The following is a 25,773-nucleotide window of genomic DNA, read 5'->3' as shown; positions in this document are numbered from 1 at the left end:
TAACGCATCGGGGCTCTTCTTCCCCCTCATCAGACTGGTGATTCTATCGTTCGTCGTTTACTCATTACCATATATCTACCTATGCTGATGCCTTCCCTATGCCCTTCCCTTCCCTTCCTTATCCCTATACAACGCCAACCAGAAGCTGATGTTGGCCGACATGGTCCATTATTAGGCGAGAATTACCATTACCCTTCTTCATTATCCGCCGTCCAAGCCTCTCAACTTTGAACTCCCATCTTCTCCCGCCAATCCCTTGCCGCTTGGGCAATCTGCAAAGCCGCAGCTTCGATCCGCCGTGCTCGTTCCAAAAGACTATGATCCCTGCGCGTACCAGATGGCCTCTTGAGCTGGGCAATCATCTCGAGTACGGCCATGTGGTCCACGACCTTGTCCGGGTCTCTCATGCTCTCGCCTCCTCGATCCCGGCTCCCTGACACGGGAGTCCTCCTCCCAGATGCATTACAAGCGTGCTCGACGCCATCATAAAGACAGTTGCTACACGGTCCCGTCGCCCCCGGCGCTTGGACGATTCCTTCTGGTGATACAACGCACTGGGGAGAGATGCCTTGCCCGGCACGGCAACGGCTGCAGCGTCGGTTGCTGGTGTTTTGCTCTATGCCCCTCTCGTACATCATGATTGCTTCTGCCACTCGAACTTCCGCGAATGCAGGCTCTTCCCGCCATCGCCATCTCCCCCATCTGCGGACGGTGGGAAGTGGGCTCAACGCTTCGATGAGATACGACCACGGCCGCGCAGAAGGTGGCACAGACACGTCGTCAAAGACGCATAGGGCGTGCATTTCCCTCATGGCCAAATCGCCTGGGTCGTCCGGGTGGTCGCTTGCGTGCCGCTCCAGTCCTCCAGGCCAGCCTTGTATTGAGGGACCATGATCAGCATCATTGTCGCTCTCTTCCGCATCGTACTCCATCTCTAGTTGGATCTGATGCATTGAGCGGCCGGCAATGACAGCTGAAGGATTGGGCATTTGGTTGTCGAGGACAAGGGGAGGAAGCTTCAACGCAGAGCTGCGGGCTTGACCACCTGGAGCCGCCATTGCCATTGTCGTTGGCACCGCATCACCTGTAGATGGATCGGTGATGTCCATTTTCACCACGGCTCGGTAGAGAGACTTGCGAGAAACAACGGCTCAGCAGGGCTCACGGCGCATGTTGCTCCGTCACACATGTGGCAGGACGACAGCCCCAGACCCGAGAGACGACAAGACACCACAAGATGCTGACGCAAAAAGGGAACAGAAGAGGCGACCTCGGGGACTGGGGCATGGTCGTGTTTTTAACCTATTCAAGAAAAAGAGGACGGAGCACGGCAGCGAGGTATATGTACCATTTTGCCGCTCTATTGGCCTTGGTACACGTTGGCTAGCTGTGGCCCTGCACTCCCGCAGCTGCTGGATGCGCGTGGGGGAGGGGGTATGATATTAAGCTGGATCCAACTTGACTTTGGGGCCCGGGAGACCAACAAGCTGTGAGCAGACTCCGACAGCTCGGCGATGCGCCCCCCTTGCCGGACGACTACCGCTGGCCAGGGCAGAAAGATTAGGTAAGTCTAGAGTAACGAAAACAGCTCCCCAGGCACGGCTCCATCCGAGCAAGGTCCTGGTCCCGCCGATTTCTCGCAGCTACATCGCGAGAATGGGAGCCGGCAGCCTGTTTTGGGGGCCGGCTTTGGGCGTCTTGCCAGCCCTTTTGGGGACTTGGATGGGAGGGAGGGGCACCAAAGGACTACAGTATGGGTACAGGTAACAGTACAGTATGAAGAGGGAGAGGGAGAGGGCTGGAGAGGGCGAGGGAGAGGGAAAAAAACGCTCCATTACCCCGTACTTTGCCAGGCGTCCAGCCGTCTCCGGGTTTTCGAGCTTGTGGAGCCTCCCTCGACTTCGAAGGAGCAGCGCGAGCATTTAACGGGCGCCCTTGTGCATATGTATGCTTGCCCTTGGCGGAATGTCACATCCGCCGCTTCATGGAATTGGCCTGTGGTACAGGTAACGCTTCAGCAGATGCAATGTAAGGCCGACTCGAGCAACTAGCAGCACTCGACTACATGTCATGTACAGGTTGGACGCACACCCAAACAAATACGAAGGGGAAGGGGGCTGCCGATTCGGATACAGCTCAGGCTGCCTCCCCCGCATTCGGTCCTCCTCTTTCATCTATTTTCTCCTTGGGCGATCACCCTCCCAGCTCAGCCCACCTCCCCCAAGCTTCCGTCCCCTCCCGTACCCCCGGTCTAATGTCGTAGGGGGATCCGACCGATCGCATGGGATCCACGCCTACTAGCTACAGGAAAGCTCCGTGGAGCAACACACCTGCTGGACTGCGTTAACTGGCACAGACAATGGCTGACGGAGTGGTCCCGTGGGACGAGTTGGCTGTGTGGGGTAGCAAGCGAAGCTTTTTTTTTCTTTTGATTTTTTTTCCTTCTCCATGCTGCCCCATGTATGTATGGAGTATGGAGAGAGTACAGGTACGTACCGCTATGAGGTGAGAATGGCCGTTTTTTATGCCGGCTTTTATGCAACGCCAGCCGTTGAGCCATTCTCTCTTCCGTGGGGGGAAGCGGATCATGCCTCGCTACAGTATCTCCAGGGTCTGCCGTGGGGGGACGAATCCGGCCAGAAGCGCGGCCACTCTTCAAGTCCACGTTACTGGTGCTCCGATACCGATATCTGGGGATGCCAGCCATTGGTGTAGTAGTGTTGATCCAGGTCGGATCGCTCGCGGTGTGGTGGTATATATCAGGCACTGCCCCCGTTGCGTGCCGCCATGTTTGATGATAAAGCCCCCATGTAACGTTTTGAATTTTTGACGATATAGACGCCTTGCTGTTCAGTCTCTGTCTAGCTCTCTTCATATTCTGGCGATAGCGCTGCAGGAGGGAACGCTCTTCTTGTTCACTAACATCCATCTGACCTGCGTTCACATTCCACATTTGCCGCAATGACAGCGTCTACAGAGCCTAACGGCTTCTCCAACCACAATGGCTCAAGCCATAGCTCTACCACAATCTTGCAGCCAGGCCTATACGTGCCTACCGTCGCATTCTTTACTCCTGAAGATACCATCGACGAAGAGACGACAGCAGCACACGCCAAGCGCCTGGTTGAGGCCGGTGTCACGGGCATCGTGACGCATGGCTCCAACGGTGAGGCTGTCCATCTTGATCACGCCGAACGACAACTTGTCAACCGCATTACTCGTTCAACCATCGATGCTGCTGGCAGAAGTGATATGCCCCTGATTGTCGGATGCGGCAGTCAATCTACACGAGAGACAATACAGCTATGCCGTGAGGCTGCCGCGTCTGGTGGAACACACGCTCTCGTCCTGCCACCAGCGTATTACGGAAGCTTGCTGTCAACAGAACTCATAATGGGTCACTTCAGAGAAGTGGCCGATGCTAGCCCAATCCCCCTTCTGATATACAACTTCCCAGGCGCTTGCAGTGGGCTAGATCTCAGCTCGGATACCATCTTGGCCTTGGCTCAGCATCCCAATATTGTCGGCGTTAAGCTGACCTGCGGCAACACGGGCAAGCTGGCTCGTGTTGTTGCCGGCACACGTGGGACGACTTTCAGGACCTTTGGCGGTAGCGCCGACTTTGCCATTCAGACCCTGTCCGTGGGCGGGCACGGTGTGATTGCGGGATTGGCCAATGTGGCGCCCAAGGCCTGCGCTGAGGTTATGCGATTGTGGACTGAAGGCAAGACAGAGGAGGCGACGCTGCTGCAAGGGGTTGTCGCTGCTGGAGACTGGACCGCCATCAAGGGCGGATTTGTCTCTGTCAAGGCCGCACTGAAGAGATATTACAGCTATGGCGGCGAGCCACGAAAGCCTTGTGCCTATCTCGAGGGCAAGGCCTTGGAAGCACAGCTGCTGGGCTTTTCTGAGCTGGTTGAGACGGAGAGGAAGCTAGAGGCACTAGCTTAGCCTCCACCACAACAGGCAGACGGATAATAATAAGAAATGGAGAACGAAAAGAAGTTGACCGGCCGGTGGGGCGTGGGGGGAAATCTTGAGTCTGACTCTGACAAGAGACCAAACAGGCGAGGCGAGCGTGGTTGTGGAGGCTCTTTAGCGGGGACGGAATTCAGATCCATGTTTGCCGTCATGCGCTTTTCTTTTCGACTATTGCATACACTAGCACGGGAGAAAGGGCACAAGGTCTTGCTTGGCCCTGATGAGTTTCGCCGCTGAGCTGGACAAATAGCCGGCAAAACAGATGTAGATGTACATTGTGGCCTTGATGGAATATGGTGGATATACGACATAATACCTGGCAAGTGGAGGACAGAAAAAGCAAGTCTGGGAAGATTTCGAGCACCCACAAGTTAAACTATATATACCTACAAAAGGAGTAGCTGCTATATCTGCATTTCACAGATGACTGCTATTATATTTATATTTCTCTAGTAACTGCTACTATATCTTTCTAATAACTGCTACTATATCTACATATTTCTAGTAACTGCTACTATATTTATATAGTAATAATACACGGATTTCATGGAAATCATCCACAACAATGCTTTGCTAAGGGGTTACTGGTTCAAGAGATCACAATAGAGAGAAAGGGGGCTCAAGATGAGATGTATAGCAACGAAAATGACAAAAACATTCAGATATCCGGGGCAGTAAATATTCAGTTCTTTTTACTATATACAGCTTAAGCAGCGGCGAGATGCATTATCCATCTAGCAACTCTCCCGCATAATCTATCAACCATACCAACAGCTACTCTAATTCAGGTGACCCAGGAAGCCTTCCAACAGCTTAACCAGGCCATGCGCGCCAGGGTCTGGACACTCATTCCATCCCTCGGCATTGACATAGACTGATCGCCCCAGGCTAGCCTCCATGCCCTTTGTGGAATCTGAGCCTTTCCTTGCGGCCTCGACGGCCTTCTGTACGTCAAGCGTCTCGGCCAGCGTGTTGACGAAAGGCACAAGCGCATCCACCACGGTGCGGTCGCCGGGCTGAGCAGGAGTGTACCTGGCCAAGCTCTTGAGTGCCGCCTGGAGAGCGGTGGCCCAAATCTTGGGAGTGACAACGGTCTTTTGGCTGCTGGCTTGGCTTTGAAGGCCTGACGCCAGGGCGTTGACGAAGATGGCGTATAGCGCGCCTGAGGTGCCGTCCATACTTGACTCAATGACTAGGGCAATGTTTCGGACAAAGTGGACGGTGTCAATGTCCCCTGACGAGGAGACGGTTTCGAGATGCTTAAGGACAGCCTCAGCGCCCGTCTTGAGACAGAGTCCGCAGTCACCGTCGCCCACAATAGTATCAAATTTGGTAACTTCGGGCTCTGCGACAATGAGGCTCTTGAGAGCTGACTGCAGCTGGGAAATGATAAATGCAGCGTTCACTATGTATGTCAGTTATAGTTTTCTTCTAGTTTCGCGAAAGGGGGAATAAAGTTGGGAAAATCTTACAGTCAAGGTTGCTGGGAGCTGAATCATCCTGGGATGGGGTATCCTCCTTGATCTCCGCCTTGGTTGTGTCAATGCCGTTAGCCCAATTCTCAGGACGGACAGCTGGTGACCAGCCAGCAGCATCGGCGGGAGCATCGATCAAAGGCAAAATAGCCTTATCCGCAACCTTGAGGATTGTAATGCTGAAGCCCAAGCCGTTCAAGCTGGTCATGTATGTACCGCTAAGCAGTCTTGATGGCTTGATTTTGTAAGAGGCGTCGAGCTGGTCGATGACCTCCGTTGTGATGGCACCAAGCTCGAGGGGGCTTATACCACCGAGATTGTTTACCATGACAACCACTTCTTCTCCAGAAATTACATTGATGTAGGCGCGGTCACTGTCGGACTGGTCGAGGAGCTGCTTCAGCATGGTCTCAACGAGGCCCTTCAAGGTCGTCTTAACACGGCCGAAGCCCTCCTCATTGTGAATACCCATGCCGATTTCAATTTCATCGCCAAGCTCATCGGGGGTGATTTCACGGCCAGGAACGTGGACATGGGCTAGAGAAGCGCCAACAGTGGCAAGGTTGTCAGAAGCAAGGGTGGCGATCTGGGAGACCTGCTCGAGAGATTGTCTATTCGCATGAAATCCAGCAGATCAGAAACAAGTTTTCAAAAGATGAATGCTGTTTTGCGTGAAATGGGACTTAACTTACCCCTGAGCAGCAGCGGCAGCCGCAATCTTTTGCACGAGGACTGTTCCAGCCAAACCTCTCCTGCCAATTCGTCCGCCACGTTTCCTGCCAACACCAACGTCATCTCCCACGACCAAAAGCTCAGTCTTGATGCCCTCGGCGCGAGCTTTCTCGACTGCCATGCCAAAATGCAGCATGTCGCCGGTGTAATTCATAATCAAGACCAACACTCCTCGCTGTGGCTGTTCCGCGCCTACACGGCGAATTGCGCGAAAGACCTGCTCAGCAGAAGGAGAAGCGAATACAGAGCCGGCAACAGCAGCGGTTAGAAAGCCTTTGCCGACAAAGCCCGCAAATGAGGGCTCGTGGCCAGAACCACCGCCTGAGATTAGGGCAATGGTAGGCTGTGAAGCAGCATCGCGAAGGAAGACAGTCTTTTGCGCGGCATCAAAGCCAATGGAGGGGTTGGTGTAGGTGGCCGAGCGGAGGGCGGCATTGACGAGAGCCAGAGGCTCGTTGGCGAAATGCTTGGCTAAGATGAGTGTTAATGTTAGCCAGAGTTTGAAATTTCTAAAATTCGAAGAAAAGCGAAGTGCTGGAGAAGAACGTACACGACATGGCGAGCCGCTATTTTGCTACCTTTTGTATGATTATTGCTCTCTTAGACGAACCGTATGGCGGGGTCGCAGTTGAAGAGGAAGAGAAGGAGAAAATCAGCAGAGGCGATTCGCAACATTCCGTCGCCTGCTTCCCCGCGCCGCGGTCGAGTTGTATTTATCTAAAAGCTCGAGAGTTACCCCATTCTCGCAAGCGTCGGCCAAGACCTGTTCCTTTGGCTTGGATGAGATCCATCGTGAATGGGGGGGGCGAGATTGTCCCACGCAGGGCACCACGCAGGGCAGTGGCATCATGGGCTCGGCGCTGTGATGCTTACCCTATAAAATATAAAATGGCTGGTCCGATATCGAACTTTGGGTGGTGGTGACCCCCGTGTATACGGAGAAGAGGAAGAGAAGAAGAGGAGAGGAAAAGGTCGAGAACACTTGACGGAGTAACAATGGAGAAACGTTCAGCGGGTTGAGTAAGCTGCTACCATAGGGTACATGTAACTATCGTGGTGCTGTACTAAGCTCAGTAAATTACAGGCAACGTCCCCCAAAGTGACCCCCAACGGTGAACCCCCAACATCTTCGACTCTCTTCTCTCCCCCATCCAAGGCTTCTCAATCTTCAACACAACACAGTACAATAATAATGAATGCATGGCTTGCTTTACTTATGCACATTATGCTTAAGCAGCCACAATGTACGAGTACCTGTGATGGTGTCTGTTCCTTTGCATCTTCTCCACGAAGCCATCATGTGCCAAGCAGCCAATCCTACGGCAAACCCCCTCACCAGTGCGGCTCAACATGCATTTTCGGCGCTGACTTGTACAAATTGAATAGCTACCATACCACAGTAGTAGTCTACACACTAATATAAAATATATTAATATTGATACTACAGGTAGTGCGGGAGAGTCCACTCGCGACGCGGGGAGCCGAGGAAATCGGATGCCCATCTCACGGGCCTGCGGAGGGAGTGTCCATTTTCCCCAACTATTATTCCATGTACTCCGTGCTCATACTCTGCACGCTCCCCCGGGCGTTGGGCCAACTTGGACGCCCCTAGCTAGCATTGATTTGATCATGTCGACTTGCTGCTACTGCCGGAAACGACGAGACATGGCTTGCCCTCCCATCCATACATGGTCGTCGGCGAAGCCCCCTTTGCCTAAACGAGAGAGCCGGGGTGAGACGCTACAGTAGGTCGTCGAAGCCACAAGTCTGGATGAAGTGCCCTTGCTGCATGCAGTGGTTTTGGCCACAAGATCAAAAAAAGCTTGGTTCTTTTGGGCTGCTCGACTCTTTCGGATGTATGTCAGCCAGAGTGGTCGACGTGTCAAGCCCCCCTACAGCTGGGCTGCATGCATATTCAGGTCGAAGGTCGACGGTCTGCGGTCTTACAAGAAAGAAACGTGAAAGAGAAATCGCCGATTCTACACGATACCGATACTTGACCCTAGGGGTGTCGATGTACCAAAACATCTGGCACCAATAGGTGGTCGTGGGTGTACGGGTACATGTACGGTGAAGAATGCAGTCTTACAGTCACCTGGTCGGTCTCCCCCACACTTTTTGCCAGCCGGGGAGCCGTTTTGGCGAGATGCCATTCTTACCCTTTTGGACACCTAGACAGACCCTGGAACAGTATCGTGACTCGTGCTATTACAATTACATGATTGGAATATACATAGTTGAGACTAGGTACGTTGTGCTACCGTGCATCCATGATGATACATGCTGGATGGGCATTCAATGGATAATTGTACAAGAGTGCATAGAGAGAGGAGACGGATATTGTAAACAACACAAGAACATTATCGTCAAAATAATTATTCAAACGTTATTGTAATTATACTAATTCGTACACTGTCTAAAAAACATACTGGTCAATCTGTCTTGTACACTAGACCATATCCAAGCCAAAACCAAAAGTAAACATAATCAAAAAGATGAACCCCCAAAAGCACTAAACGAGACAAAATCCAATCATTTCCAATGAAGAGGATAATGAGGTTCCTTGCCGCTTGCCTCCTTCCCTTTCCGTAAATCCTCATAACACCCACAAGAGCATATTTCGCCCTCAACGATGTTGAACTTCATAGGAAGTTTTTCAGCGGGGAATTTCCCGACACTCTGGTGATAAGCCCAGGCCCAGTGATCGACGGCTTGGTCCGGACGGGGCGGATTCCAAGCGCATCTGGGGCATTTCGCAGCAGGGAAGAAGTGGATGGTATTTCCGTATCTCCCGCATTCGTCTCCAATCTGCTTCGGCGTCTTGTTGGATTGGCCTATCAAGACCTTGACCCATTCGAGGCGGTAGTCGGGGCAGAATTCTTTCTGCTGGACTGTGTAGCCGCAGGTTCTGCAGTGGGCGAACTCTTCGAAACACATGATGACTGAGTATGTGATTTATTTTTAAAAAATAAATAAAAAAATAAAGGGGTGGTGAGAGTGTGTTGCCTTTATAGGGTCGTAGTCGATGTAGTTGTCAAGAGAGAGTTGGATATATATCCAATTGGAATTGTCTTGAAAGGTAGGTGGAAATAATTCTTTGAAGTGATGAAAGATTGTTTTCTCTTAAGAGACAAGAGTAGAATTGGTTTGGATAAGGCAAGTAGAGATAGTGGGCACTGAGTGTAGAAGAAGGCTGCTTGCTCTGGTTTGGACTGATAGATGAGAAAGGGAAGAAAGGGTCAACAAGAACCAGGGGGGGAAGGGGGGATTATATAGGTCTATAATAACAGGACGTGTAAACAGAGAGATATGGAAAACTATAAGGTCCAGCCATAAATCTCAATGTGAAGCCCATCCGATCCATCGAGAGGATTCTAGAGGGGGAGAAAAGGCTGTGGTTGGAGAGAATCTACGCCTCAAAATGCAAACTCGGCGGTTACCTAGCAACTGGACGAGGATATGCTACGCCACTCGAGATTGGCTCTGACTATGACTCTGAATATCTCATCTATAAAGTCTATAAGAAGAGGGATTACGCGGTGTCGTTACGACGCAGTTTGTTGTCTAGACGACTGGATAGATGCTCTGAATAGGGGCGTTGAAGCCCAAAGTAAAGATTGCGTGGTGATCACGATTCAGTTTGTTGCCTAGATCACAGGGCAAATGCTCCGATGGAGGCGTTGAGAGCCCAAAGCTTCTATATATCGATGATCGTCGATGATCATGTAGCATATCGTAACATGGGACTTGGGACAGTATCCAAAGACCTCTGTATTATTCTTCTATACCATACCTACCCATAAGGGAGAACAGATATGGCGCATTGAGAAGCAGCATTTCACATGGACGGGCTATACAACACCAATTCCCAAATAAAACAACATAAACACAAGATATTTATATATTGCAAGTGATATTAGTCTAGCCCAAAGAACGCCACGCCCAATACCTTTAGCTTTGGTTATCAGCTATTTGTTTACATGACTCACTTATTTACCCTTCTTCCCCTTCTTAGACTTTTTCCGAGAATTGTCGCCAAACTCTTGGTCGTAGATTTCCGTCGCCGTCTGGCCCGCCTTTCTCTTTTGCTTGGCCGACTTGACGCTGACTACGACGTTAGACTTTCCGTCCTTTGCGGCGCTGCTCACTTGCTTTTCGGCTTCCTCCCAGGCTGGTGCATCTCCATCGATCTCATATCTAAAAGTAAAATAGTTAGCATTAATTGAGAAATAAGGGATAGAAATGCTGAAAGGGGGGATTGCTTACTGATCCAGAGGCAGAGAGTCAATCATCTCTCTCTGCTTCTGTCTGAGAGCCATAAGGGCTTCGTCACCACCCTCCTCGAGTTCATCTTCGAGAGAGGTTTCAAGAGCAACGAATCGATCATCTACAATTTCGTCGTCGTGGGCGCCACTGGCATTCTCTCGGCTGACACCAATGTTCGAGCCTCTTGGAAGCTCGGCATCAGCTGCTGCCGTGACCAAAGAGTTGAAGTGCGCCGTGAACTTGCGCAGAATCTTGATAAACATGGCAAGCAGTTGCGAGGAGGGCATAGGAAGCTCTTGAGCAATCTCATCCACGCTCTTACGCTGTAATCCGATGGCAAGGAGAATAGCCTGCTGGATGCCCGACATCGAGACATCGGATTTTAGTTTGCCAGTGAAGTAGAGGTTCGCAATGGTAGGCATAAGGTCCAAGATGACGTGGTAATCCAGCATGCTGTTCGCATAGGACGTCAGTCGCTTCAGATCAAAGGGTGACATGAGGGCGTCCAGCTCAGCCTTGGTCAAAGAAGTCTGAGGAGTGGCATCGAGCTGTGCACCAGTATTGGCCGATTGGTCAATGCTCAGCGCGACGGAAGCGGCAAACTTCCTAAACTCGTAGGATAGCAGAGAGAGGAATCTCTTCTGGAAATCTCTGGAGAATGCACCGAGCCATGACTTATCGCCGCTACCATCAAGTGGCCTAAGCATGACGCAAGTATGCTCGCCGGTCAGGTCATTGGCAGTTTGTCGCAAGTAGACAGGTGAAAATGAAGAATACTTCCAGAATTTGTGTAGCTCCTTGGTCAAGCCGTAGCTGACACCAATGTAGTCAAGTCGCTCTGGCTTCTTCTCCCATAGCTTGGAAAAGAGAGGAGCCATGTGCTTATCATCTCTGACTGTGATTTTCTCCTCCAACAGAGATTCCTTGGCCAGCTCAGCATCTGTCGCTCGGGAAGTGCCATTCTCCAAGACCTGGTCATCATCCTCAGACAGGTTCGCAAATCGGCCTTCATAGTAGTCCACGAGAAGCTGCATCGCTCGCTTTCCGTATCCCATGCCCATATGGTTGGGATTGGTCGCAATGCGGACTACACGGGCGCCAGATAGAGAGGCGAACTCTTCATCTTGGAATTGCTGGCTGATAAGCCAGGGAATCAAATCGCCATGGGGTCTCTCTCCTCGGCTCAAGCTGTTGATCACGCTCTGTCTGCTAATCTTTCCTTCCAGAGCCACTTGGATAACGCAGAGAGGTTCGGGAAGTCTGCCACTGCTCTCTGATGTGGGAGCAGTGAGTACAAACAGCTGATGCGCAGGTGCATCACTCATCAGTTGTAGGTCATCAGGCGAGTTCTTGTAGTGGCTTGCAACATAAAGCGCCACCATCTGTTGGAGGAAAGCCTCAGGGATAGGGTGGAATGAGAATAGTGTATCGCGGTTGACCATGAGGAGTTCGCATAGAGACGGATCTGGTGAACCACTGGATCCAGCTTTGGGCAAAGTTGCGTCCAGGCAAAGAAGCTTGTTTAGCCACTTTTCGACCGAGTCACCTTGAGCATATCGAATAGGCTCTGCAAGGGTGATTTCGCGTAGTTTTCGACTGGCTTGGAATTCCTCCGATTTTGAAGCCCTTCCAGTGGATCGATCAGCAACTTCGGTCTGGTCGTCCGTTGCGGCCCGTCGAGATTGCTCTCGTAGTTGTTTGATAAGTTTTAGGGATAGCGATCGACCAGTACCCTCGTATCCGTTGATTGTAGAGGCCATGAAGACCAAATAAGGGCCCATTAGCTTCCGAACGAGAGGCAAAGGAATGGCAGCCGCCTCATCAATGACCACCAACTCGGCCTGGCCAAGCACATGAGCATCCTGGGGGCGAATATACTGGATTGTCTGCCTGTGCTGTCGGTGGATGTTTACACGAACAATAGCCTTGTTAAAGTCGGGATTCGTGCTTTGGATGATGGAGTAATCCGCATGGTCAGCATAGCCGAGAGCGTCAAAGCCCTTGAAGACAAACTCGAAAAGGGTTTTCAAGTTTTCAGGAGATGGCGATGTAATAAAGATGTTGCTGTATCCGTATGCCACTGCAGCGGCCACGGCAACTCCCATGGCGGCCGACTTTCCTCGTCCTCTGGCAGCTGTCAACGCAACGGTGCTTCGCAGCGTCTTCTCAGCAATGGCGTCCGTGAAAGTCAACAGGGCCTTTGCTTGATCAACCGTTCTTGCGAGGTTAATCAATGATCCGACAGGCTGGCGTTCCTGGTGGTCGTCTTTGATGGACTCCAGCTCCAACGCCTGCGGAGACTTGGGCTGATCGGCCTCCGGAGGTGGCAGAGCTCTGACATTCTTGCCGCCCGAAATGGGAAGAACATTCAGCTCGTCGTCGATAACCAGGCAAGAATCACAGCCTCCCAATGACAGCAGGAAACGCTCATTGAATCTTGCCACAACGTCGTCGTGCGCTTCTGTTCGGTATTTTGAGTGGGCATCCATAGACAAGTTGTAGAGCTGTCGCAAACTGTTCATTCCCTTGAGCAGCATGATGACTAGACCACCACCCTCAACAGTCTCGATCGTCCGAGCTAGAATGTTGGGCGTAACGGCTTCGAAGTCCTGCAGAATACACATGCCATACGTGTTACCCAAGATCTTGTCGGTCTCCTTGTAGTAGGTGTAGCGGATGTTGTGCAGAGAGACAAACAATTCGAATGGGTCCTCAGAGTTTGCTTCTCGGATTCCGCGTCTGATTTCCTTTTTGATTTTGTCTTCTCGCTTCTTTCGGTGACTGGATGTGAACAGCAGTTAGACATCTGGTTCCGCCAAACTGGGGAAGGAAGAAACAAAAAGGCATGCTTTCACGCTCACCTTGTAAATCCCAGCAGCTTCTTCTTGTATGCCCACAGGACAGACTTGTTCTGTTTAATGTCTACCATGGACATGATATAATGGAGTCGGACAATGACATCCTTGGCCTGGTCTCCAACCACGACGAAAAAGCTTCTCTTCTTCTCCTGCAGGCCATTTCGAATGAGTGCGCCAATGCGCTCGTCTCTGCAGGCGGGTCAGCTATATCGCGACATTATAATGTAGATAAAATTTGCTGCTCGATGACTTACACTTGCTTGCGCTGCATCTTGCGAACACTTTGTCACAGCCAACGGTCTGTGGTAAAGAATTGCGCAAGAATTGCTGGCTTCAGACAGTTTATTGCGGGACCTCTCGCATACAAAATACCGTCCCAGGCAAAAAATCCAAAAATTTGGCGGTGGAGCTGGATTCTGCCGGGCGGTCAAACCAATTAGCTGCACTAGTGCAAAACTTGACCGAGCCGCTCACCGGGATGTTGACCGAGAAGGTTTATTAGCTGATAGTTGGGTGTACCGTTTTATACAGAACGAACAGCTTGAAACTCTAGAAAATCATTCATCTTGAATTAATATGGAATAATTCTGAACAATTAGAATGATTCAAGCCCTTAAATGCATTTAAACATACAGAACTTCATGGAAATTCGCCTACCTAAGGTATGTAAGGAGAGGTGTAATACCAGGCCGTAGAATATTTAGCTCCAGTTATATAGATATGCGAATAAAACATTGCAAACTATTCGTCAAATGTGTTGATACATGTTCGTCTTATTCATACTAATTTTACAAAATCGATCTAACGGGAAAATGCCATGTCCCAGCCATGCACCACAACACATGACAACAAGTCATCTTCGCGAGTCTATGGAAGAGAAAAAGTCTCAGGAGCGCGTTGCGTAACTCATGGCTGACAAAAAGCTGCCAACCGCCAGACAGACACCAACCCATGAACCGGTCGAATCCCAACGCAATAGAGGAAAAATAAAAATAAATGCGATTTCTACACAGCCCAAGCCTAACCCCTTAGGTTCGATCCAGCTTGCGACGCAAGTTTCTTGTTCGCTTCATCAGCTTCTTATATTTCTTCTTCTTCATCTTGAGCTTTCGTTGTCTCTTGACGCTGATGGCGTAGAGGTCACGCTGACCGCGAGCCTGGTCAACCCGCAGTTGGCGGACTGCCAGGCGCTCCAGGAAGCTCCGGGGCTGCTCGTCCTGGATAATTCGAGGGCTGTGGGCGATGATCCTGATTTGGCCGTCTGACTCTGTGGACTCCTCGATGGTGAACATGGCCTTGTAAACTCGGTGGTGGTTTGCCTCTTCCAGAGCTTCAGCCTCAGCCGCAACTCCTTCAGCCTCAATGCCTTGCTGCGCTTCGGGCAGCGGAGGAGGGCGGAAGGGCAAGAAGTCTCCAGACATGGTGTCAACCTGGAGGTAGATGCTCGACTCGGTTCCGTCAGGATTCTTGACATCAACTCTGTGCATACCATCGCCAGCCCCTTGATCCTGAGATCCTATTGTCACCTGAGCCATGGGGCCTTCTAGCTGGTCAATGGTGTCAGAGATTGTAGAGACAGTGTCTCGTATCCTGTTCGACTTTGATCGAGGCGCAAATATGGATGCAAAGTGCTCGTCTGAAACAGTCCTGGGCATGGTCTGGGTGATGGAAATGGGGCGGTGGAGTGAGAAGAAGCTCGATAAGCTCAGGGCTACAACTCATGTTAGTAACAAGCCAGGATTATTCCGAATATGAATCTGCGGCGCTCACCTTCTTGAGACATGTGGTGAGTGCTGGGAACACTGGGCAATTTCTTGAAAGCCGCATTTCGGTCGGCTGAATCCTTGCTTTTTCGTTTCCTGCTGCCTTTGCTCTCTCCGCGCGAGGTAGATGCCGGCACCGACTGGCCGGCAGCAATATCGTTGGGCTCATCGGATCTTGAGGGTTTCGACGAGGAGTAGCGCCGCTGAGGGCGATTCAGGATGAAGCTCGAGGCTGTGATCTTTGGAGCCGACGCGGCGAGAGAAGTCAGCCCACTTGCCCCCTGAGGAGCAGCGGCCACCGCGCGCCGCACCGATAGAGGCAACATTGCGCCGCCAAACTCGGTCTGCTGGGCAGATGGAAAGCAGAGAGGGAAGAGAGGAAAAGAGGCCGGTTCGAGCACTGAGGCTTGAATCCGATGATGTCGATTGTGTTTCGTCAAAGCCCGGGCTTGGCCGCTCGTTCGGCAAAACGATTTGCAAGGCGGCAAAAAAGAGGGATGAGTCAGCCAGCGCTAAGCCCTCTGTGGTCGTTGACAAGGACTGAGTAAGCCCTGCGCTTATCGTGGGTTCCGATATGTACTCCGGACTCCGAACTTGCAATGCTCTTATCAGATCTGGATGGAAAAAGCCGGGGGATTGTAGAGTTAAAATGGATCTCCTGTTTACTCCATGCAAAGGACGAGGCTTTGACGACTATTAGGCAATTTGCGCATTGCGCCCTCAGTACAAGTATCACCCGCTATTGTTGCTTTAGTCTGGGCTTCGTCATATTCCCCCTGAGCTTGGCCTATCTAAAACCCCCATCATCGGACCCGATCACAAGACCGTATCAACGTCAGCAAGGTCCAGGGGGCAATGACATGCTACATACGGAATGCATTTGCGTCTCTGTCAGTGCACCGGAAGCATTGCTGTATTAATAAAATAATTTGATTAAAAAAACCATCAGGCATAGGTGATAATGCGAGGTGGATATGCACTGTGTCGTCATGCATAATGATTATTTGAGGTGCAACGAAGTTGCCGCATTGCGAGTCATCTCTAGCCCTCTATGTATCTTGTCTTCCTTTTTCCTCTAATGCGAACAAAAACAAAAACCCATCAAAAGCAGTACCTTGGGAGAAACAATGAAAAATTTAGGTGGCTGGGGCGGCGACCAATTCGTGGTCCTTGCTCTTGTTGCCGCCCTTGCTGTTCACCCAGCTGAGGTAGCTGTTCCAACCAATGGAGATGACGTTGGCAAACAGCAGACGGTACTGTAGAGGCAGGAAAGTGAAGTTGACAAACTGCACGGCCGGCCAGAGCACCCAGTTGGCCTTGAGAGCAGGCCACCAGGTCGTTTCAAGGCGTTTCGAGGGGCTTTTACCCTCCATGGTGGCCATGCTGCCGAGGAAGACTCCAATCATGACGGGAGCAAACAGCAGCTGGTCAGCCGCCACACGCGCTGCCGTCTCGACCCGAGCATTCCTGAAGGTGACGCGACGAGCTAGGAAGCCCAGCCAGGTAGTCGCAACGGGTCCAAAAACACCTGCAATCCGTTGGGTTAGAAAATTTTTTCAATGGATCTGTGTGGTGGTGCTGGGCTGGCTGAGAGGGAGGAGAGAGGAGATAGAGAGGTGGGTTTAGGCAGCCAAATAAAACCTACATCCACCGTAGAGCGCCATGCGGCCAGTTCGCGAGACATCGTGGCCCTTGGCGCCCCTTTTCTCGACCAGCTGCTGGGCGGTGATGTCGCCAGTTGCAAACAGAACTGCAGTCGTCACGCCCTGGGTGAGATACGGACGGGCTGCGAGCCTTCCATTGTACCTGCACTCATAGTCAGAAGTGAGATCCTCTAAGTGAAAAAGATCGTCTAGCGGGTGGCAAACTCACCAACGAAAAAAAGTTGCCATGACGAAGAGATGAAAAACACAATCTATACCACTAGGAGAAACGCCGGCACCGATTCGCAAAGGAAATTGATGAAAGAATTGAGTTGTCTTTGCTTAGGAGTCGATGAAGGACGGCGGCCAGTCTTTATAAAAATGATGCCCGAATTCGCAGTAGTTTGCCAATTTGGGTAACTCCTCTCACTAGCAAGGCTGGGGGGCCGATGTGCGGAGATGAAGGAGATGGAAATCAACAACCCCAGGAATGAGATGAAAATAAATATGCGGGGTGGATAGATGAGGGGGATTGAAACGTTCCAATGCTTGAGATGTGAGATGAAAGAAAAAGAAATTTGAAAAGGTGGGAGAGAAGTAGAGAAAAAAGGAGACCTGATGGTCGATCATTGGAGCTGGGAGTACAAACGACCTGCTGGTGGGTAAATTTCGCTAAAACTTTGGTGTTAGTTCAGCTCGTCCAATACACGGCTATCGCGATGTTCTCCATGGGACTCCAAGTTGCTGCTAGTAGATGAGCACCTTGCCCAAATAGTAACCTCCGTTCTCTCCATTGTCCATCTCTGCGGAGTTTGAAGGGTGACATATCAGCGAATATGTCAAGTAATCAAGTTTTACAGTGCTTCGGCATCATACCTAGTCAAATGCTCAAACATTACGGAGTATTGTATACAGTATATATATTCATGATAACGCAGCTACAGAGAGAGCATCAGCTCCTGGTATCTTTGTGTCCAACAACGCCTATTCAACCCAATCATCCCATACATATATATACCAAAACCATCATCAGTCATTACAGCGTCAACTCAGCTCAACAGTTATTGCTTCTTCCCCCGAGCAATAAGCTTTTCATATAGCTCCATCACAACGTTGCTCCACTGCTCACCCTCCGCTCCCACACTCTTCCCAATCCTAGTACCCAAGAAGTCCCCAACTTTACCCACGTTGAATTGTTCCCCATATACCACCCTGGCGTCCGTTGAAACATCCACCTTCACTCCCTCCGGCCCGCTAGACCCTTTGAGGTTGAAAGCCACCTCGACTCGCGTTTCCAAAGGCGCCAACAAGAGAGAACTAGTAATGGTAATGCTGGAGTCGGATGTTTTGGTGACTTTTGTTGGAAACGTTACATTGATACGTTTGACCTCACGGGAGATCCATTTAGACTTGTCCCATGCTGCCCCTATTACGCTGAGGAGATGAGACAGCTTCGTGCGGCTCTGTGACAATGCACGAATGTGTTCGCGTACACACTGCAGGAGGAACTCCTTTTCGGTAGTTTTCGGTAGAGGATTGGCGGTACGGCTATCGGCAATGTACCACAAATCTATGGGCGAGTTTGGCTGCCGAGGTTGGAAAGATGAAATATCGAGGACAAGTTCAATCTCTCGTTTGTATGTCATTGAGAGCGTTGACCCCGAGATGCCCGTTACGGCCCATCCATGCTGCTTTTCGAGGGCCTCCACTCGCGCTATTATCAACTGTTAGCTTGTGCTACAATAATAATGATGTTTACGAATATGTATGGACCCGTACCTTTAAGATTATTGACTTCAGTGCTGGTCCAACCACGACATTCCTCTCTAATTCGTTCTGAATCTTGTATTTCTGCAAGGCACTGCGTTTTTTGCGCCGTTAATTCCTCAACGTCGGCTTCGGATGCCTCAAACTCTTGTCGAAGCTGGGCAATAAGTTTCTTCTTCTGAGCAATATCATCGTCTAGACTGGTCAATTCATCTCGAGCGGCTTGAAGCTCGGCAGGATCACAGTCAGCTAATTCTTTTGCAGCTTCTTCAAGGTTGTTGCTCTCTTCCAAGAGTGATTCGTATCGGCTCACGAGATTGGGCATTACAGTTTTCAAAAGGTTCTCCTGCTCTTCAAGGATTTTGACATCGGCATTCATGCCGTCAGAGATGCTGATAAGGCCTTCATTCAGCCCGTCCTGTAACTTCATCCGCCATTCGTACCACATCGCCTTGCTAAGGTGACGGGCATGGGTTCTGACGTTCTTGAACTGATTGTCCATCAATGCCTTGACGTCAGGAGTAGCAGATATGTACTCTCGGAACAGTGGAGGATTGTCTTCGAATGTCTCGGTCTCAATCTCCTTCACTATTCTCCGTCCTTCAGATATGTACTTCTTCAGTTCTCGGCAGGAATGCTGATATAGTTCTAGCATGGGCACGGTGCAGGCGCCAGCCATGACACGTCGCTCAAGCGACCGATCACCCTCCCCATCTGACTGAATGCCGCTCTGAGATGTCCTCGGTGCAATTGTGTGGCGCCGTTTCGTAGTGTTGAGTTCCATAAAACGAATCGACGTCAAGTTCAAGAAGTCCTGAAGCTGCATCTGGCTTTCATCAATTGTCTCCAACAACTGAAAGTCGTTGCTGGCCGTAGGTTGGTGGATTTGGACATCGTGAACCGTCTGGTTATCTTTTGCAGCCATGGGGTGCTTCTGGCCCAGCAGACCGTTACTATCACCGCCCTTTAGAGGAGATGAGAAGGCTGTTTGAGGCATCTTTCCGGCAAAGTCCAAGCTTAGTCGGGTTGACCTTCGGAGCCTACCAGTTGTCTCTTCTTTTGAAGGGGGCTGCTGAAGTCTCACGTTCTTGACAGGGCTGCCCTGGCGGTTCTTTAACCTCTTTACGCCATCATTCTCCTCTGCATCTTCTTCCTCGTCCGATTCAATAGGTCGTTTGCCCAGCAGACCCCTGGCACTGCCAATATGGAGGCTCTTTCGGCCTCTCAACGGATTTCGCCTGGGGCTCATGCTATCAATCATCTCTCTAAGGTTGAGTGTAGCATCCTGACCACCGGATTTCGACTGGGTTCCTTCATCGCTTTCATCTACCTCTGCTGCCAGGTCCTTGGGGTCACTGAATGCAACAGCGCGCTTTCCAGGAACGAATATACTCGCTGAATCGCTCAACGACTCCCGCCGGTCAAAAATAGCCGCAACCTGGGGCGATCCCAGGCCAACTCTGTCTGCACCAACTCCAGAAAGTCGCCGAGGAGTAGAGTCCTTCTGCGGCGTTGCTTTTGCGGCACTCTTTTGCGATGACTTCGCAGGGGAAGGTGTTCGGCTTGCACTCTTTGATGGTGATTTTCTAGACGAGGATCGAAGAACTCGGCTCTGCGATGTCGGTGTTGCTGTCTTTGTCGATGTTGAAGTTTGCCGAGGAGTCGTTAAGGCCTTAGGGGTTGTTGAAGCTTTGGGTGTCGTCGAAGTTTTAGGGGTCGTTGAAGTTTTGGGTGTTGTCAACTTGAGCGTCGTCGAGGATTTGGGGGTTACTAATTTGGGTATTGCCGAGGCCCTGGGCGTAGTTGACTTGCGTGTTGTAGGTGGCTTCGGTGTAGTCGAAAATCCCGGGGTTGGTGGAGTTGTTGAGAAATCAAATATCGGCTCCTCCAGTATTTGAGGTGTAGTAGATTGTGCTGGATCTTCTAGTGTAGACTGTAATGCAGTACTGGGTGTGGATGTTTTGTTTTGAACAGGGGTGTCTTCCTCAGGAGACAGTTGTGATGCGTTCTGTGGTTTGTCTGTTTGGGAGCCGAAAAAGCTCTTCCTGAGCGCTTGAGAGGTATTTCTTATAATCCCGCCAATAGCTGTGGTTATATCCATGCCGGTTGTCGCATCGCCATCAACGTCCTCATCTTCATTAGTGCCGGCGTTCTTAGAAGCACTGGAAAGAATGTTTCCAAAACCAACAGTCATATCCATTGTGGCATCGTCATCCAGTTTCGAAGTCCGGTTCAACGATGCCCGCCGCGCTGCCTGGCTCTGCTCTCTTTGTTGACGGGCTAACAGGCCACCCATGACACTGGTGAGCTCCATTGACATTTCTTCGTTTTGGTCAATCTCAGAGTCGGCATCTGGTAGCTCAGGGTATTGAATCCCGCCCATCACAGTCGTGAGTTCCATTGTAACATCATCCATGGCGTCATCATCCATCTCACCCGAATCTCTATCATTTGAGAGAATGCCACCAAATGCACGGGTCACGTCCATAGAAACCTCTTGTTCTTGCTCCGCGTCGATCCCCCCTGCCCCTGACGGCTTGAGAATCTTTCCCACTGTTTGAGTTATGTCCATATCCATGTCCATGTCTGCGTCGTTTTCGTTGTTTTGGTCTATCGGTGCCTTTGTGGGTTCTTTGTTTGCACTGGCTTGGGGCTGCTGGGTTGCCTTTTTCACCCAACCAAACGAGGGAATGATTTCTTCACCATCGTCGGAATCACCGTCTCCTAGCTGCTGAGTTGCTGCCTGTCGGGCAGCCATGCGAAGAGCCTCGTCAAGCGTCGATGATTCTTCAAGGTCATCCAAGGTTCTCTCAGATGCCACGGTTGTACCTGTAACTTCCTCTGTCTCAACGCTCATCATTGTTCCGTCATCAGAATCGCTGTTGGAGTTTTCTTCCTCCTCTTCCTCCACTTCTTCCTCGTCTGTAGCAATCTCTTCCACCGCATCTGCAGGTTCGGAATCAGAGCTATATATAATCGAGGTGGTATTATCGCCTTGACTCTGGATACCATTCTGCGCAGCAAGCGAACCTCGCTTCCCTTTCGTGTTCTGGTCGGATGCAGCAAGTTGAGGGCCCGCGTTCTGGATGATTGAGCCCGAGCTTGACTTCCTTCTAGACTCTGCCGAATTCTTCTGCGTAAACTCTACTTCGTGAAACGTGTGCAGTGTTGCTTCTGCAGCAAAAGAGACTCTGCGATTCGCTAACGATTTGCGACGAGCATCTCGCCTGTCCCGCTCCTCTCTCTCTCTAGCTGCGGCTTGTTGTTCTTCTTCTGTCCTTACGGCAACTTTCGATCCGCTTAATTCGTCCTCGGGTGGGCTAACCGTTGGCACGCCTACTGACTTCCTCGATGATTGTGATCGCAATGGCGGAATTTCAGGTAGCGGAGAAATGCTGGGCTTCAGGATCGAGCGAGGAAGCTTGGATGGCACAGCAAGAGACTATATAGGAGGTCAGAAATGCCATGCGGGCCTGTATCAGGTAGAATGATTCATACTGCGCGCCTGTTCCCAGTTCCTTGCCTGAGCGCATCTATTCCACCCGGGCCCATGCTCTTGCTCCGTGATTTGCGACTGGCAGCCATAGTCTCGCCAACATCAATAGTAGCATTTTCCTTTTGTGAGCGACTTGAAAGCTCGGTGTGCACGCCGATTGATTTCCTAGTACGGCGCGTCGCCGGCATGGTGGAGTCGCCCGGCGCAGACATTTTGCTGGTTGTCGTGATCCTGTCACGATTACCCGAAGCAGGAGTTCCAGCTTGAAGCACAAAAAAGGGCCCGATGACCGCGTTTGTTTACTTCCACCTTGGGGGGTAACGGTACGTACTCGTAGTGCATTGAGTTCAGCCACACTTGGCCTAGCCACAAATGGTGGGGATTCAAGGTCAAAGTTGTTCTCCACAATTCAACTGGCACTGGAAAGTCGAATCACGTGCAGATAAAGAAGAGCCCCGTTATTTGGCTCGCCTAATCAGCCAATCTAAATTTTGCAAGCCCTAAGGTGGGAAAGTGGCCCGAAAAAAGTGCGCCGTTGCCCTACTCCTCCATTCTGTGCAAAACCATCGACATTGTCTTCCCACCCTCTACGATACGCCCTCTAGTTACGGTATCTCTCCGGAGCAGGATAATTCAAGATGTCAGTTTTGCCCGACAGCATTGCGCCAGCTCTCGACGAATATTGCGATTTACTAACATTCATGCCAGGGCGACCGAGTTGACCGTCCAGTCGGAGCGTGCTTTCCAGAAGCAGCCTCACATCTTCTTGAACTCCAAGACCAAGACCAAGAGCGCCCGACCGGGTAAGGGAGGACGACGATGGTACAAGGATGTTGGTCTGGGTTTCCGTACCCCCAAGACTGCCATTGAGGGCAGCTACATCGGTACGTGCGAAGAAATGGTTGAAATTGGGAGGATTCGAAATCGGCGAAATGGGAAGGATTCAAACACACGAATGGGAACGAAGAGCGCAAAAGCCAGACAACGCGACGAGAACCGAGATGGATACGCCTTGCACGCCTTACATGGAACTGGAATTTGCTGACTTTGGAATGATATAGACAAGAAGTGCCCTTTCACCGGTCTCGTCTCTATCCGTGGCCGTATCCTGACCGGCACCGTCGTTTCCACCAAGATGCACCGAACCGTCATCATCCGAAGAGAGTACCTTCACTACATCCCCAAGTACTCTCGTTACGAGAAGCGACACAAGAACCTTGCCGCCCACGTCTCTCCTGCTTTCCGTGTTGAGGAGGGTGACCAGGTTACCGTTGGCCAGTGCAGGCCTCTCTCCAAGACTGTACGTTTTTATCCCCTTTTTTCGATGGCATAGCTTGATGCTGATCCGCTCTCCTTTTAGGTCCGCTTCAACGTCCTCCGCGTTCTGCCCCGAACTGGCAAGGCGGTCAAGTCCTTCTCCAAGTTCTAAATTGGGTTTCTCTACTGGCATTTTTGGCGTGATAAACATCGGGGGGGAACGAATCATCCCCGCTGGAGGGTCGGCATGGGAAGTTGCTTTACAAAATGAGTTGTAGACGCAATCGTGAATAAAAAGGATTCATGACCAAGATCTCGACGTCTCAGGGCTGTTTATGACGCTTAATTCGATTCCCAATCATGGAGCCCGGTGCAAAAAAGAAATCTTGATGATGAGACCCTCAGGTGATGAATGAATAAAAACCAAATGTTCAAATATCAACGAAAGGTTTCATGGTATAGTGGAATCAGTGATTGTACAACAGGGACAATATCGCGTGACACCAATACGCATGGCATACTTGAATTCACTTTTTGACGCGTATATGTGATGTTCATTGGATGATATAAAGATGTTTGCCTCTCTTTCATGAATTTCTCAAAGATCTCAATCAATTATTACTACTCTCCCTATGAAGAAGTCCCCCTGCACACAAATCGTGGATAATAATGCACGTTGACATATGCGCTGCGCTCCATAAATCTGCACAGTGCACATCTGTCACCTTATGTAATATTCACACCCTTGTCAAAAGCATCTCCCGAACCTATTCTGTTGGGGACGTCAGAGCCACCTGTAAGCCAAATAAAGATCTGGATACCCCTGGGTCGCTTCTTGCGGCTTCAACTCACTCTTCATCATGGGCTGGCTACCTTCCATCTTTGGCGGCGACGCTTCGAATCCCCTCGGCAAGCTCGATCCCAAGCTTCGCGAGTTTTTGGAAAAAGAATCCCCGGTCAAGTACATTCCCAACCAGCGAGCGGCATCAACACAGCGACAAGATGCAGGCGCCGCGGCGGAACGAAAACCAGAGCCGGCCGCGGTTCCTTCAGCGAGTCTCTATCAAGACGGACGATATGCGCATCTGTGGAAGAACTACAGACCACTAGCAGAGGTAGAGGAAGAGACATCAACCGATCACGATAAGCTCATGTCAGTGTTGGAGGGGTACAAGGAGCGCAAGGCGGCAATCGCCAGGGCTGGACTCGAGAACTGCGCGCCGCAGCAGGAGGAGTGGATTAACTGCATGAAGAGCGGTAGCTGGGAGGATCAGCTGCAGATGTGCCGACATCAAGTACGGCGGTTTGAGAGATGCTACACCATGCAATCTGTATGACAAACCCCCTCGGCACGATATAGCATGCGAGGAGGATACTAACGTGAAAATGCCACAGAGATTTCTAAGAGCGCTAGGTTACGGTTCAGTGGCCGGGCGACCAGGCGAAGTCGATGAAGATATCCAACTACACGCCGATGCGCTGTTCCAAAGAATGCTCCAGCACGAAGCGGAAGTCGAAAAGGCCAAGGAGAACGGCACACTTATCCCAACTTTCGATCCCTCACTGCCGAAGACGACTGCTACCAGCGCGGCCAGCATCAAGCCATCAGATGAGCTTCAGAAGCAGTGGAAGGAGAAGCTGGACCAGCTACCAGAAGACGAGAGAGTCGCTGAAGAAGCCGCTCTAAGAGCCGACCTGCAAGCCAAGGCCGACGTTGCGGCAAACGTGAAGAAGATTTGGGACGCCAAGAGGGAAGAGAGAGAGGTGCGGCGCGCAGAAGGCCAGGCGACATTCTCAGACACGATTGCTGCTTTGTTCAGCAGAGGGAAATGATGTTGCGGATAACGGCTGTTCATGAAGGGATTTCTTGCTGGGTTCATATTCTTTGTTTTTACTTATATCTGGTGTCTCCGTGTATGGACTTGTACAAGCCATCGCTCTTTTTCTTTTTTCTTTTATTCATGGGATGAATGTAAACTACGGCATCTGAAGCGTGGGCGGGATCTCATGTATCAAATCATTATAGACTATAAGGATCCCGAGGCTTAACAAATAGCAAACTGTATCATTGAATACTAATAGACTATTTCTCTTGAGAGCATCCAATGCTTCCTGCAAATGTATGTGAGTTTTAGGGGGGTTTTTTTTTTTTAAAAAAAAAAAAAAAAAAACAAGAGGAACACTGAAATAACAATCATGCCTATCTCACTTCATATCATCATTGCGCATTAGTATATGATTACACTGAATATGTATTCCTGGAGCTATACCGGTTCTATAGTTGAGTTGCAATTTTTCCTTAGACTGGCTATCCAGTTGAAAAGATCCTATTCAACCTTCAACCAAGAGACTTGGCGTGCACATGCTGATAATGTTCTGAGTGACTAAAATCTTCAACAAGAAACATACGGTTCCGTGGTCTAGTTGGTTATGACATTTCGTTAACAGTTAGTTGACACCACCGAAAAGGTCCCCGGTTCGAGCCCGGGCGGAATCACTTCTTTTTTGCTTTTTTGACCAATTATCATGAGAATT

The 25,773-nt window shown here is 50.6% G+C and overlaps 10 protein-coding genes and 1 non-coding gene across 11 annotated transcripts; 4 read left to right on the top strand and 7 right to left on the bottom strand.

Annotated features, from left to right (window-relative positions):
- Positions 1–154: 154 nt before the first annotated feature.
- On the bottom strand, positions 155–1,376 carry V8C40DRAFT_10898 (DUF3716 domain-containing protein). Its single transcript, XM_083210759.1, has one exon. The coding sequence runs from the start codon at positions 1,107–1,109 to the stop codon at positions 222–224; it is 888 nt and encodes a 295-aa protein (XP_083079196.1). The 5' UTR covers positions 1,110–1,376; the 3' UTR covers positions 155–221.
- A 645-nt stretch (positions 1,377–2,021) lies between these two features.
- On the top strand, positions 2,022–3,951 carry V8C40DRAFT_260521 (dihydrodipicolinate synthase family protein; the record flags this gene model as incomplete). Its single annotated transcript, XM_083219150.1, has 2 exons — positions 2,022–2,028; positions 2,969–3,951. 2 exons carry the CDS (start codon positions 2,022–2,024, stop codon positions 3,949–3,951), a joined length of 990 nt encoding a protein of 329 aa, XP_083079195.1.
- A 668-nt stretch (positions 3,952–4,619) lies between these two features.
- V8C40DRAFT_230185 (Dak1 domain-containing protein) lies at positions 4,620–7,170 on the bottom strand. Its single transcript, XM_083212649.1, has 4 exons — positions 6,739–7,170; positions 6,149–6,659; positions 5,454–6,067; positions 4,620–5,386 (listed from the first exon to the last, which is right to left on the bottom strand). The coding sequence occupies exons 1-4, from the start codon at positions 6,743–6,745 to the stop codon at positions 4,761–4,763; spliced, it is 1,758 nt and encodes a 585-aa protein (XP_083079194.1). The 5' UTR covers positions 6,746–7,170; the 3' UTR covers positions 4,620–4,760.
- Positions 7,171–8,720: 1,550 nt separating this feature from the next.
- Positions 8,721–9,125, bottom strand: V8C40DRAFT_260519 (uncharacterized protein; the record flags this gene model as incomplete). Its single annotated transcript, XM_083219149.1, has 1 exon — positions 8,721–9,125. One exon carries the CDS (start codon positions 9,123–9,125, stop codon positions 8,721–8,723), a length of 405 nt encoding a protein of 134 aa, XP_083079193.1.
- A 946-nt stretch (positions 9,126–10,071) lies between these two features.
- On the bottom strand, positions 10,072–13,645 carry V8C40DRAFT_230182 (ribosome biosynthesis protein KRE33). The gene is made up of 4 exons (XM_083212648.1): positions 13,567–13,645; positions 13,316–13,501; positions 10,455–13,235; positions 10,072–10,385 (listed from the first exon to the last, which is right to left on the bottom strand). Exons 1-4 carry the CDS (start codon positions 13,581–13,583, stop codon positions 10,178–10,180), a joined length of 3,192 nt encoding a protein of 1,063 aa, XP_083079192.1. The 5' UTR covers positions 13,584–13,645; the 3' UTR covers positions 10,072–10,177.
- A 466-nt stretch (positions 13,646–14,111) lies between these two features.
- On the bottom strand, positions 14,112–15,537 carry V8C40DRAFT_10788 (mitochondrial 37S ribosomal protein mS38). The gene is made up of 2 exons (XM_083210745.1): positions 15,083–15,537; positions 14,112–15,023 (listed from the first exon to the last, which is right to left on the bottom strand). The coding sequence occupies exons 1-2, from the start codon at positions 15,399–15,401 to the stop codon at positions 14,341–14,343; spliced, it is 1,002 nt and encodes a 333-aa protein (XP_083079191.1). The 5' UTR covers positions 15,402–15,537; the 3' UTR covers positions 14,112–14,340.
- A 566-nt stretch (positions 15,538–16,103) lies between these two features.
- On the bottom strand, positions 16,104–17,057 carry V8C40DRAFT_10794 (Mpv17/PMP22 family protein). The gene is made up of 3 exons (XM_083210746.1): positions 16,948–17,057; positions 16,721–16,881; positions 16,104–16,603 (listed from the first exon to the last, which is right to left on the bottom strand). Exons 1-3 carry the CDS (start codon positions 16,965–16,967, stop codon positions 16,212–16,214), a joined length of 573 nt encoding a protein of 190 aa, XP_083079190.1. The 5' UTR covers positions 16,968–17,057; the 3' UTR covers positions 16,104–16,211.
- A 551-nt stretch (positions 17,058–17,608) lies between these two features.
- V8C40DRAFT_230175 (uncharacterized protein) lies at positions 17,609–22,255 on the bottom strand. The gene is made up of 3 exons (XM_083212647.1): positions 21,984–22,255; positions 18,498–21,927; positions 17,609–18,432 (listed from the first exon to the last, which is right to left on the bottom strand). Exons 1-3 carry the CDS (start codon positions 22,191–22,193, stop codon positions 17,780–17,782), a joined length of 4,293 nt encoding a protein of 1,430 aa, XP_083079189.1. The 5' UTR covers positions 22,194–22,255; the 3' UTR covers positions 17,609–17,779.
- Positions 22,256–22,520: 265 nt separating this feature from the next.
- V8C40DRAFT_230173 (40S ribosomal protein uS17) lies at positions 22,521–23,869 on the top strand. The gene is made up of 4 exons (XM_083212646.1): positions 22,521–22,621; positions 22,690–22,865; positions 23,043–23,281; positions 23,342–23,869. Coding segments are annotated over exons 1-4 (486 nt in total). The 5' UTR covers positions 22,521–22,619; the 3' UTR covers positions 23,411–23,869.
- A 3-nt stretch (positions 23,870–23,872) lies between these two features.
- V8C40DRAFT_230170 (uncharacterized protein) lies at positions 23,873–25,337 on the top strand. The gene is made up of 2 exons (XM_083212645.1): positions 23,873–24,569; positions 24,634–25,337. The coding sequence occupies exons 1-2, from the start codon at positions 24,099–24,101 to the stop codon at positions 25,069–25,071; spliced, it is 909 nt and encodes a 302-aa protein (XP_083079187.1). The 5' UTR covers positions 23,873–24,098; the 3' UTR covers positions 25,072–25,337.
- A 310-nt stretch (positions 25,338–25,647) lies between these two features.
- On the top strand, positions 25,648–25,735 carry V8C40DRAFT_t23. Its single transcript has one exon. It is a non-coding gene; the product is annotated as a tRNA-Val (tRNA).
- Positions 25,736–25,773: the final 38 nt, after the last annotated feature.

This window comes from Trichoderma camerunense (assembly GCF_050948025.1).
Source record: "Trichoderma camerunense strain CBS 138272 chromosome Unknown V8C40scaffold_1, whole genome shotgun sequence".
Taxonomy (NCBI): Eukaryota; Fungi; Ascomycota; class Sordariomycetes; order Hypocreales; family Hypocreaceae; genus Trichoderma; species Trichoderma camerunense.
This window is presented reverse-complemented; position numbering and strand designations above follow the sequence as displayed.

Coding starts and splice junctions, on each gene's coding strand:
- V8C40DRAFT_10794 (XM_083210746.1), bottom strand. CDS start 16,967: ATGGCAACTTTTTTTCGTTG. Junction 16,882..16,947: donor ATGGCAACTTTTTTTCGTTG/GTGAGTTTGCCA, acceptor CTATGAGTGCAG/GTACAATGGAAGGCTCGCAG. Junction 16,604..16,720: donor CATGGCGCTCTACGGTGGAT/GTAGGTTTTATT, acceptor AACGGATTGCAG/GTGTTTTTGGACCCGTTGCG.
- V8C40DRAFT_230182 (XM_083212648.1), bottom strand. Junction 13,236..13,315: donor AAGCTGCTGGGATTTACAAG/GTGAGCGTGAAA, acceptor GTTCACATCCAG/TCACCGAAAGAAGCGAGAAG. Junction 10,386..10,454: donor GACTCTCTGCCTCTGGATCA/GTAAGCAATCCC, acceptor TTTTACTTTTAG/ATATGAGATCGATGGAGATG.
- V8C40DRAFT_230173 (XM_083212646.1), top strand. Junction 22,866..23,042: donor CATTGAGGGCAGCTACATCG/GTACGTGCGAAG, acceptor GGAATGATATAG/ACAAGAAGTGCCCTTTCACC. Junction 23,282..23,341: donor GCAGGCCTCTCTCCAAGACT/GTACGTTTTTAT, acceptor CTCTCCTTTTAG/GTCCGCTTCAACGTCCTCCG.
- V8C40DRAFT_230185 (XM_083212649.1), bottom strand. Junction 6,068..6,148: donor GCTGCCGCTGCTGCTCAGGG/GTAAGTTAAGTC, acceptor TCATGCGAATAG/ACAATCTCTCGAGCAGGTCT. Junction 5,387..5,453: donor AGCTCCCAGCAACCTTGACT/GTAAGATTTTCC, acceptor TGACATACATAG/TGAACGCTGCATTTATCATT.
- V8C40DRAFT_230175 (XM_083212647.1), bottom strand. CDS start 22,193: ATGTCTGCGCCGGGCGACTCCACCATGCCGGCGACGCGCCGTACTAGG. Junction 21,928..21,983: donor GAACTGGGAACAGGCGCGCA/GTATGAATCATT, acceptor CCTCCTATATAG/TCTCTTGCTGTGCCATCCAA. Junction 18,433..18,497: donor TGAAGTCAATAATCTTAAAG/GTACGGGTCCAT, acceptor AGTTGATAATAG/CGCGAGTGGAGGCCCTCGAA.
- V8C40DRAFT_10788 (XM_083210745.1), bottom strand. CDS start 15,401: ATGTTGCCTCTATCGGTGCGGCGCGCGGTGGCCGCTGCTCCTCAGGGG. Junction 15,024..15,082: donor TCACCACATGTCTCAAGAAG/GTGAGCGCCGCA, acceptor CATGAGTTGTAG/CCCTGAGCTTATCGAGCTTC.
- V8C40DRAFT_230170 (XM_083212645.1), top strand. CDS start 24,099: ATGGGCTGGCTACCTTCCATCTTTGGCGGCGACGCTTCGAATCCCCTC. Junction 24,570..24,633: donor GATGCTACACCATGCAATCT/GTATGACAAACC, acceptor AAAATGCCACAG/AGATTTCTAAGAGCGCTAGG.
- V8C40DRAFT_10898 (XM_083210759.1), bottom strand. CDS start 1,109: ATGGACATCACCGATCCATCTACAGGTGATGCGGTGCCAACGACAATG.